Genomic DNA, 11511 nt, shown 5'->3' on the forward strand with positions numbered 1-11511 from the left:
CAGTAACGAAATTCCGGACGGGGGCGTGGAAATGCTGGTCGGTTCCCTAGTCCCTGGGTGCTGAGCGTTCACTTGGATATGCACTAATCGAAATAAGCTCGCCCCAGCCTCCGTACTCTAGACACCTTGGACTGTGAGAGATGGCTGATGGGACCAGGCCAAAGAACTTGGGAGAGGTTTTGCAGGGATACTCGGGGCCAAACCCGTGATTTAAGAGAGATCAAGACTGAGGAACTGATTCCTATTAGGAAAGGAAAAACGGGAAAAGGAGACGGGAAATTCTCAGTCAAGTATAGTGTGTCCTACCTCAGGAGAAACACTGGGAAGATTACCCTAAGTGTAATTTTTTACACTTTCTCTGACCCAGAGAATGTGCCTTGCCAGCTCACTGTCCCAAAGGATGTAGAACTTCTTGTAACAGCTCAAATATGCCCATTACTGCAGCCTGGAGAACGACCTACCATCCTCCCAGGCGTGAGGAATTGTGCACGGTGATTTATGTCCAGGTCTGAATTCGGCTAAGTTAGTGTGTATATGGAGGGGGAAAGAGAAAGGAGGTTGTGTAGATCTAGGTATGTATCTATGTGGATGTGTGTGTGTGTGTGTGTGTGTGTGTGTGTGCGTTTTGTGCATGTGGTTTTATGCCTGGGTGGGGGGGAGAAAGCTGTTTCTTGGTGAGCATTGGCTGTGTTAAGAGTGATTTGGAAGTAACATATTTTAAAGGAAGGTTTCGTGCATTAATAGTTGTCGTGTCCATAAGTATAAGTTTGTATTCGAGGAGCATTATGTATGGAGATCTGAGTGAGGGTTCTATATATGTCTGTGTTTGGGGAACGGTTTCGAGTTTTTGTGCATGACTAGTGGATGGTGATGAGAGGAGAACAGAAACTGGTCCCGACTTCTTGAGGCTTGTCTAGACAGGATAAAATCCAGTCTAGAAAAAGACTCGAACTTCGGGGTCCTCTAACCTCTCCGACCCTAAAACCCTCTGCTAGGACAAAGTGGGAGCACTTACCCTGGAGTATACACTCTTGGGGATGGGGCAAAGAAATACATTAATCTCCTACTTCTGGGTTAATGGAGGACAAGTTTGAGAGTTAACAAAGGAGGCGCCAGAATCCGGGAGAGCGAAGCTGGGTAGCTAGGGATGGGGTAACTGAGATACAGGGGGAGGAAGGAAAGGACTGCTTTTCTTTGCTGTGAGACAGAAAACGCTTGCGGCGAACCACAGAGAAGACTAGAAGAGCACATAGCTGCCCCAACCAGCCCAAGGGAAAGAGCAGAAAGAAGCCCCAGGGCATATGGGCCTTCAAAGAGTAGACTGTCTGGCATCAAAGCGTGCTTGTTACTCCGCAGTGTCTCACTCGAATCAGTCTACACTCCCACCTCGGGGACAACAGGCGGAATCACAGGATTGCTCCCGAGAACTCCCAAAAAGAGGTCTAAAAAACCCAACAGCAAAGAGGTAGAAAATAGCGCAGAGACCAATCCCTTCCCCATTTCCTACCTCCTAGTGAACCTCCGAATTAGAAGAATAGTGTCTGTGGTGGTGGGGGGGTGGAAATAAAGCACTAGGAGGACAGAGAAACCTCCGGGCGCGATTGAATAGGGGACTCTTTTCGAGGTGACAAAACGCTGTCTTTCAGATAGGTCAGGTAGCAAAGTTTGATTCAGCTACCCTGAGATCCCCGGTCCCAAGCATATTCCCGGGAGTCAAAATTACTGCTCAGTCTGCTCCCTGCCCAACCATAGCCCGGAGGGATCCCCAATTCTGGTCTTGGAAGAGGGAAGGGGAATTGGATTCAGGTGGATTAAGTTTGCCCAGTTCCTAAATTTGTGTGTGAGGTGGCAAAGGGTAGGCTGCAGAGGATTGTCTGTAATAACTGCTAATATCCCATCAAAAGCTTCCCACCGAGCAGTGAAAAACAAAATATAGCAGGAGCCTGGTTGGATTTCACCAAAAGTGGGTAGTGTCCATGGACTTCATTTTCTGCTCTTTGTACTCCCCCAAGCAGCTCCAGTGGGAACTGGAGATGGTCCAGGGTCGTGTTGGACATGCCCATGACAAAATTGAGGGGGTCAGGCAGAGACCTTTCTCCCTGCCTTTGGCCTAGATTGTCCCAAAGGGAGAAGGATAGGCCTGCGTTCAATCTCAGGCCTAAACTACCAGTACACACACACACACACACACACACACACACACACACACACATTTTGCTGGCTAGAAAATGGAAACTCAGAAAAAGTCACAGAGAGGGAATAGGGACTGAATAAGGTACAGACTTCTTTTCTCACTTCCTTTTGAGCTCTCTGCCTCTTATTCCTCTCCCACTTTCTCTACATTTTCACTCAATTATTAGGGTTAAAGATTTAGAGATAAAAGAGACTTTAGAGTCCACCAGTTCAGCCCCCTGGACTGAGGTCCATAGACAGAAGGTGGCTTGTCCAAGATCATATGGGTAGTAAGTAACAGAACAACGATTCAAACCCAGGTCCTCTGACTCCAAATTCAGGTCTTTCAAGTATACCTTTTTACTCCTGCTTTTCAACTGCATGGCTGAGGACTTTATACAAATAAGCAAAATGATTTTTTTTTGTCTTTTAATGTCTCCTTGGTTTCCCTAGTTACCAACTAAGTAAAGTACGAAGTGGTGTGTATATGTGTGAGTGAATGTGAGTATGAGCACAGCACATAATAAGCATTTAATAAATGATCATTGACTTGACTGGTTGAGGGTGAGGGTGTGTGTTTGTGCACAGCCATGGAAGTTAATGTGTGAATAAATGTGTTGGGTGTTTGAGGAGTTTAAGCATGAATGTGTGTAAAAGTGTGAGTATGTGGGAGTGGAAGTATGTGTGGATATTCCTGTTTGTGTGAGTGATAGGGCAAATGTGCAAGTTCTCCCAAGAGTGCTTGAGTTTGCTGGGGCTGGGTTCCTGCTTGAGTCTCTTTAATTCCTTCTCCACACTTCCCTTTATTTCCCTATCCTAGAAGATCACATTCTCTTTCCCCCATCCCCACCCCCCACTTCATCGACCTCTTTCTAGATCCTCACATTTAAAAATAAATTAAACCTAAATTGAGGGGAATTCCCTTTCATTTTGGACCTCTTTCTGAGCTTAGGCTCGACACCAGGAGTGGCAAACATGACGGACGCATGAAAAATGCTAGTCAATGGGGAGAGAGATAAAGGACCAAGTGGTGAATAGCCAAATTCTCCGATTAATTTGTGTGCAAACATGCATGCCTCAACAGAACGATATTTCGGGTCTGCTTACACAATTACAAGTACACACTTAACACAGGAGAGACGCTGAAAAGGCGCTCTTGGCCCTCTCAACCTGAGTCTTTGCCGTCACATCCCTTCTGGATGGGGGAAATTCTCATTCAGCTCTCTGGAGGCTAGTCTTTCAGGCCAGGTCACCCCTGGAGAGACAGCGTAGGGAAAAGGAATTGGGCCACCTACCGCAAGGTTCCGGATCCGGACGATTTTATTCATATTTTCCACATAAATTACACAAGCACTTTATAAAATGGTTACAGGGAAAACACCTTATAAGTGCATAACTTAACCCCCCCCAAAGATGGATGCAAAGCTAGCCTCCCCAAACAGGCTCCATGTGTGACTGTCCTTTACAATCTGTATGCAACTGTTGATTGCTCGAGATTGCGCGGACACTGTGCTCGAGGGACACTGTGTGGGACTGTATTTGTTGGGGGGATGTGTAGAATTGTGCTTGCCTGTTACTGATTGTTCGGAATTGTATGAGTGCGAGAGATGGGAGCAAACAGGAATTGTGGGCATTGCTGAGTGTCACTGGGATCTGCGTAAAGCTGTGGGACCGCTGCCATTTCGATCGTTGTGTGCTGCTGTCAGTGATACTGTGGGCACCCAAGTGCATTATGAAACTTCGTGGCTGTGGGTGACTACGCAGCTGCTGTGTGTGGCGTGGTTGTCCACGAGTGACTGTGAAAGTGTTTCTGGGTTTCAGTAGGGCTGAATCGACAGGGGATCAACCGGCTCCTTGGGGGACCTTCAGAACGCTCTCGATCCTAGAAGCTCTAATTTTCCTCTCTCCCCCTCCACTTCCTCGGCCTCCCTCTAGATTCCCAAATTTTAAAATAAAATAAAATAAACGGAAATTGAGCAGAATCTGAAAAGTACCAGCTGAACCGAGGGTCAGGGAGGGTAAGCTGCCAGGGACTAGAGGCTCCAGTTAGGTCCCCAGGTCCCTTCTGATCGAAGTCCCTATTCTATTTCCAATTTCTTCTTTTCCACTGAAAATAAAGCCGGGGATTGGGGTGGGGTTGCTCACCCGGACTGGACGATAATGGTACCGGACCTCGGAGAGCAGAGGCAGGTAGCTGGCTGGCTTTCTACGAGTTTCACTTTGTGTCCGGTTACTGAGGTGGAGAGGGGCAGGGAGAACTGGCTCGTGGTCCGTGAAAGGGGCTGGGGCAGGGGGAAGGGTCCTCACTCTTTCCTCTGTGCAAAGCCCTCGGTAACCTCCCCTACCCCTTTCCAGGCAGAGCTCCCGACTTCGGGCCGTCTCGCGAGGCTGAATGCGGGGTGCAATGCGAGTACTCGGGGTGGGGAGGTCGCTCCTCTCGCTCGCAACCCCAAAGTCTGGGCTCCCACTTCTCTGGCGGGGGTCCTGAAAGGGCTAAGGATCTGAGAGACGGGGGAGGGGACAGCGAAACCGAGCGGGGTGGGCCCCGGCAGGAGGGGGGGTCACTCGCAGGCTGAGGCCACTGACGTGACGCTGGTGATCTTAGCAGTGTCGTCGGACCAGGGCTGCAGGTTCTGCAGGGCGAAGAGTGATGAATTGTGTACGCAGAGAGGGTCAGCCTGTAGCGGCTGAGCCAAGCTCTTCTGGAAGGCCTCCTGCTGCAGCTGCATAAGGATGCGGTTAGCCTGCTGCCTCTCCGCCTCCCGCTCCTCCGCGGTCTGCCGCCTGTACGGGGACAAGCCGCCTCAGAGCCAGCCACTGCCCGCGACCCAGGGTGGCCTCGTCCCCCTTGGCCCTGGGCTCCCCAGTACCTTGAGGCAGAGAAACTGCTGCTTCCAAGAACACCAATTTCCTGGCTCTAGAAAAGGGATACCAGGGGAACACTCCCTACAGTCCCAAGGGTGTCTCAGTCCCCCGCCCCACCCCGCCACTGAGGTACTAAGAAGGAAGACTGGGGAACTTGGAGGAAAAATAACCTCTTTGTTATTCCTAGCTCCTTTCTAGCCCCAGCGTCAGGCCAAACACCAGCCTAAGTGCGGGGTCTCGGGCTATTTCTGGAAAATTCCTCTGAAATTATGTGCGTGTATATTTCTCTGTGTTGAAGGATGCGGTGAGTTGACGCGCGGAAAAGAAGCTCGGTCCCTCAGTTAGTGGCCCCTAACCACCTTCTTCTCAGACTAGGCAGTCTAGGAATGAAACTAGCAATCACCTTAATGGCCTCTGCAATCTAATTCCCTGCCTGCCCTGGCTACATAGAAGAAGATCTGGAGAGAGCCTGGTCCTCTTATTAGCCGAGACGGGGAGCTTTCTCGAAAACCCACCTAGCAAATATCCTCTGACTCCTTTCCCGCATTGCTCGGAAGCTCCTGGGGACAAGGACAGAGCGGACAGGTGGCCCGGCAAAGCCTCAGAGACATAGACGAATTTTGCTCGATTGGGGGCGAAGCGGAGTAAGTGTCTCAGAGAGGCAGAGACTTAGAAACAACAGACTTCCAATGAGTAGCCTAGAGTTGCAAACTAGCTTTCTTCCTTTTACCCCCATCCCCCAACTTCCCGCTTCCAGAGCAAGTCTAGCGCTGGAGAAAAGGGATTGGGTCCCAATCGCTTGAGCTCTCAACCCTGGGTCCCAGAGTTCCTTGACTCCTTGAGCCGAGACCGTTCCTCCCTCTCCTTAGCCCTGTGCCGAGCTCCCAGTAAGGCCCGTCCGGTTTCCACGAAGCCGGTAAGAGGAGGCGATGAGTCACATATTCCATCTAATGCAACCTCCCTCCACCCCTCACCCCTCCTGTAAACTGAGATCAAACGTCTGTCTCTAAGGTGAAAGGATCTAATGTGAGTCCCCGGAGCCTCCAGGAGCAATTTGTAGCAGATCGATTTAAAGAAAGCAAACGAGGATCCCTCTTGGTCTGCTTTCTTCTTCCTATCTTTTTCTAATTTCTTTCTCTCCTCTCTTCCTTTCTCTTCCTTCCTTTCTTCCTTTCTCTTCCCCCCCCCCCCGCTCTGTATTTCAATCTGTCTAGGTTTCTTTTTTCCTTGATTTTTCTTCTTTCCCTCATTTCCTGTGTCTCTGGGATTTTTTTTTCTTCCCAAGAATTAAGTGTTTTCGTTCCAAACGGAAAAAAAAAGTTTGGTATCTTTGTTTTTCTTCATTAGAAATAAGCTCAGCTTAATTCTCCGGTTTTTTTTTTTCCTTCCTGGGGATCTGTTTCTCTTTCTCCCTGTCTCTCGTGTCTCCCTGTCTAAATATTCATATCTTTCACTGTCTCTGTCTCTTCCCTTACCCCTTTTTTTCCCAAATCCTCAGCTGGGCTTTTGTAAGCCCCAGCATTCGGGCTGGTTTGTCATTCTCACCTCCCCCCCTTCCCAGAAAATGCCTTCCTTGTTCCCTCCTTAATGACTCCTGGAAGCCTCCTCCCCCAACTCCTACTGCCTGGAATGCACGACTGCGGAAAAGTCGACCCCACGGGGGCTGCGTGTCTTCTTTGTGGACACGACAGCAGAATCCCAGGCAGATTCAGCTTCTTCATTCAGAAAAAGAGGAAACTGCAATTCCTTCCTCTGCCCAGCCAGCCCGACCGGGCTCGGCGCCTCCCTCTGACTCCATTCACATTAGCTGCCGCTCCCCAGGGGCTCTGAAAGAACGGGCGTGAGAACGTGTGTGTGTTAGTGAGTGTAGTGTGGTGTAATGCAGTGTAGTCCAGTGTCTTTAGATTTGTGTGAGTAGAAGTGGGGGTTGGGGGTGGAGAGGCCAGACAGACAGTGAGACAGAAGAGAGACAAAGACATAGAGACAGAGACAAGAGGACAGATTTTGTCATTCTGTGAGGGATCCAGTTTGTGAGAGAAACTGAGCAAGTCTGTACCGGTGTGTGAGGAAGAGTGTGCTAGGGTTGTGGATGGACAGACTTTGTGAGTCCTCGAGAGTTGAAAGTGTGCGTGTGTGACAGAAGGAGACAGAATAAATGTCTCCCCAGCTCCCTCGATAGCGTCTCCCGTTCTCTCTTAGACACATCCATCTGTTCTTAATTGATCATTCTCAACCTCGATTCTGACTGATTGATTTTCCATCTCTAGGGTAGGGCAGCAGAATTGGTCATTGCCTCAGGCGGGCTAGGGCTTCTTGAGGAAAATGTTCTCTGGTAGCCAAGCCATCGAAAGAAGCTTTCTCCTTCTAACCTGCTCCCCACCACAGGCAGAGATTGTTACTGAGATTGGGTTGTTTGGAGGGAGTTTTAGATGATGGGCCTTGGTTGGGTCAGGTAGCTCAGGAGAAGGGAATTCCTGTAGCTGCTACCCGGGAGGGTCTGGAACACTTTCACCAGAGCCCAACTCCACTATGGAACTATGGGTACAGAGCACCCCGGGAAAACTTACTGTTTTCTTCTTTCTGACCTTCATTCCCATATCAAACTAATATCCCACTTAGGCTATCTGCTCAGTCTCTCCGTAGTAACCAGAACCTCCACCCGAAGCCTGGCTACTCTTTGAAGCTCCTGAAAGACTCCAGGATGACCGAGGTTGCCTAGGTTCCTACCTGAGGGACCTGGTTGCAGAAGCAGTAGAAGAAAGTGGCAGAGTCTTACTTTCCCATCCCAATCCCGGAATCCCCAGGCCATCTACTTCACTCACACTTCCACCCAGCCCCGGGCCCTGGGGAGAGAAGGCTACGGCGGAGTCAAATTGCCACGTGTTAGGTGGATTGATTCTGAGATATTTGCTATCCACAGTCAGATTGGGCTTCCCAAAGAAGCTTCCTCAGAGACATTCAAACTCCACCTCACTATCCTCCCAAAAAGACACACACACACACACACACACTTCGGTATACTGAACAGGCCCATACGTGATCATGTTTGGTTCAAAAGTGGACATCATAGTGGACGTATACGTCATCCAAATGACCTAACACGATTTTCCGAATTCAGGGATACGGAGATTTGCGGTAATAGGGAAGAGACCAATCATTTGCCTACACAGGATCTTGTCCAGATCAACACAAAGCGGGTCATTCCTGGCTACGGGAGGTGAGTCAGGATAGTCAGGCCTTGAGCTCCCAGTTTGGTCTGAAATGACTTCCCTGAGCCTCACCACGGCGCACGTACGGCCTTCGCATCTCGGGGTTGGGAGTTGAAGGGAGAAAGAGTGTAATGAAACAGTCAGACAGCTTAAGAGAACCAGCTTTAGCCAACCAGGACGTTCACCCTCCCTTGTGGAGTTCCCGGTTTCCTGCAGACTCACCTCCATTTCGTTCTCCGATTCTGGAACCAGGTTTTGACCTGCGCGTCGGTCATTTTGAGCGCCTTGGCCAGGGCCGCGCGCTCGGCCGACGCCAGGTACTTTTGGCGATGAAAGCGCTTCTCCAGCTCGCAGATCTGAAGACGTGTGAAGGATGTGCGCGGTTTCTTCTTCTTCGGGGGCGTCCGGTTCTGGTAGGGGTGACCTATACGGCGTGTTACAGTGAAGGGTGAGAGGGCCACTGGAGCGGGAGACAGACAGACGGCAGAAGCAAGCGGCACAGCGTCAGGAGGCGTCCACGGCAAAGGCACACACCACAGTCGAGCCCTAGTGACCCGGAGCTGAGGAGCGAGCAGGCCCGGAAAACACGGAGCAGTGGGAAGCTAAGCTCAGACCTGGCAACAAAGCTTCCTGTCTGGGATTGTCTCAGATATGCCTGGAAACTCTTCCTCAATTCCCCTTGCCACCACTGACTTTAGCCCTAGCCTCCCATCCCTTTCTACAGGTATCTAAGCCCCTGGTCTGTGTCAGTTTTCTCTCTCAATGGGGGTGGGGGGTGGGGGAGGTGAGATGGGGGTGGGGAAGCTGAAGCAGTCCCATCACTCTGGTATCCTGAGCTGAACATTCGAGTAGGGTAAGTCCCCCTAGCAAACGCCAGTATTTGGTGCTGAGGGGGGCCTGTGGTCAAACAGCACAAAGATTCTAGAGGTTCAGATACAGTTGGCACACAGAAGCATATTCTCACACAACATACTTACACATATAATCACATCATCACACACAGATACAAATATGTGTGTCAATTTAAACACACACTACACACAAACCTGCAAGCTACATATAATTCTCACACAAGTACACAATTAATTCTCACAACATACTTAAACACATGCTCACATACACACTCTTACTCCATATACTCATTCACCTAGACTCTCATAATTCTCTGAGAACAAAATCCTTTAAAGGGGGGTTCCTAGGGAGGTTGGCAGGTAGCGAGTAATGCCTACCTGGGCCTGGTTGGGTATGCTTAGGCCTTAGGGCCCTACTGGAGAGGGAAGTCTGGTGTAGTAGGGCTCAACCTCACAAGGTTCTGGAGAAGGGAAAGGAGGAAGCACAGCTCTGATCCTGGGAGGCCGAAACCCACCTGGGCCCTTTTCTTGGAGATCTAGAGCCTTTCCCCGAAGGCCTTGCTCATGTAAATTCCAGGTTGGCTGGGCTCAGTCCTAGCCTCCATGCCCTCTCCAGAGTCAGGGGCATTGTGTCACTATGCCTTCTCAGAACTCTGAGAATTTCCAGAGATCTCCTTGCAACTTTTAGTAGATCTGCAGGAGCAGTAAACGGGGAACTCAGAGCCCCAAGATGAACTTCTAGCTCTCTAGGAAGAGTGAGAAAGTGAGTCTACCTGATGGAGCTCCTGGTTCTAGGGGTGAGGGGCAACCACTCTTTGGAACTGAGGAGCAGCCACTTCCCCTTCTCCTATGTTATTTGGGGATCAGAGCCCTTCATTTCCTAGAATTACCTGGGGGCACCTCTGCCTGAGAGGCTAATCCTTGGATCCCCAGCTCCTGCTCCCGCCTGGCCCCAACCCTGTTTTGGAACCTTCATTGCAAGCGGGGACTGGTTTCCTCCCCCTCCAAGGCCCCGCAGCATCCGGGCTCTGGCTCTGAATTCAGGTTGGAAAGTGAACCGGGGGCTATGTGTGCATGTGCGTGCTCAAGAGTGTGTGTGTTGGGGGAAGGTTAGGCCAGGGGCCCTAGGGAGGGGAGCAGCCCTGGAAAGTGGGGGTGGGGGAAGATATAAGAGGAGAGAAGAGAGGAAAGGAGGAGAAAGAAATGAGCCTGTGTAATCGTCCCCGGAGTCGCACTCAGGGCTGCTGGATCGATGGCCCGGTCAGGGTCGGTGCATTATTCATTGAGCAGGGGGTCGGGGAGGAGCGGAGGCAAGCCCGGGCTGAGACCAAAAATAAAACAAGGCCAAAGAGTGGGGGTGGAGGTGGCTTATACCCAAGCAGACAGAATCCGAGCCTTGTCTGCCCCTCCCCCAGGTTTTCGGCCAGGGGACTTCCCAGAGGTGGTTGCCCCCACCCCACACGCCTCAAGTCTGGGTGGGCTCTGCTCTGAGGCCGCGTGGGAGTAAGCTCCGAGCTCCGCTCACCTGGGGTTCGTTTCAATTCGTTGTTTTGTTCTAAGGTTAATGCAAAGGTCTACATTTGCCCACCTTCTGCCCTGAGAGAACAGGAGGGGGTGGGAGAACAAACCTACTGAGTACAAAGTGCCCCCTTTCCAGCGCCCCCCCCACCTCGTCCCCTACCCAGCCCCTGGATTCTACTTTCTCTTTCTCTGACCAGGGAAAATGATCCCGCAAATCTAGATCCTCATGCTCCCCGCTTCTCGATCCCCTGGCTGGGGCCGAGCCAACCAGGAACCAGAGGAGAAGAAGCAAAGCAGGACCTGGGCTAGGGGGTGCAGAGGTCGAAGAGAGGAAGTGGGATATCTGCTGGGGAAGCGGCCGGCTGGGCTGGGCCGAGGCTGGGAGCAAAGAAAGCGGAAAGGGAATCACGGGCTGGGATGGGGGAGAGAAGTTGACCCGGGATGAATCAGGAGGCACAAAAGAGCAGGAACCCGAACAGAGGGTGGGGGACAGAGGCGGAGACGGACACGAGTCAGGGCTCACCTGTGAACCTGTCCTTTGTGTATCGCCGGTTACTCTCCATCCAGGGGAAAGTGAGTCCCGTGAGGTTGTTGACACTGGGTACGGCGGGTACGGTGGGCATGCCGGTGGCGAGGGGCTGGTGGTGAGGAACGGCTCCGGCCAGAGGCCTGTGGGCAGGCACCCGAATCACCCCGGCGGAGCTGAGAGCGCCACCGCTCCCGCCGCCCCCGGTGCCCATGGCCATGTTCATATTGTAGGAGCCGGCCAGCGAGGCCATACTGCAGGCACTGCCGCCGCCGCCGCCTCCGTAGCCCCCCGCGCCGCCGCCGCCGCCGCCTGCTCCAGCTCCCGCCCCAGGCCCGGGGCCGGGGCCAGCCCCGCCGCCACCGCT

At 51.7% G+C, this 11511-nt stretch overlaps 1 protein-coding gene across 1 annotated transcript in view; it reads right to left on the reverse strand.

The window, feature by feature from the left end:
* Positions 1-3474: 3474 nt before the first annotated feature.
* TLX1 (T cell leukemia homeobox 1) overlaps positions 3475-11511 on the reverse strand; it is an 8752-nt gene continuing 715 nt past the window's right edge. The window contains exons 3-5 of the mRNA XM_027851830.1: positions 11142-11456; positions 8469-8670; positions 3475-4956 (exon numbers count right to left, since the gene is read on the reverse strand). Of these exons, the coding sequence (XP_027707631.1) occupies positions 4734-4956; positions 8469-8670; positions 11142-11456 (740 nt within the window). The 3' untranslated portion in view covers positions 3475-4733. The remainder of the gene's footprint in view (positions 4957-8468; positions 8671-11141; positions 11457-11511) is intronic.

The sequence above is a fragment of the Vombatus ursinus genome, unplaced genomic scaffold (assembly GCF_900497805.2).
Source record: "Vombatus ursinus unplaced genomic scaffold, bare-nosed wombat genome assembly UNPS02009205.1, whole genome shotgun sequence".
In the NCBI taxonomy this organism is placed as follows: domain Eukaryota; kingdom Metazoa; phylum Chordata; class Mammalia; order Diprotodontia; family Vombatidae; genus Vombatus; species Vombatus ursinus.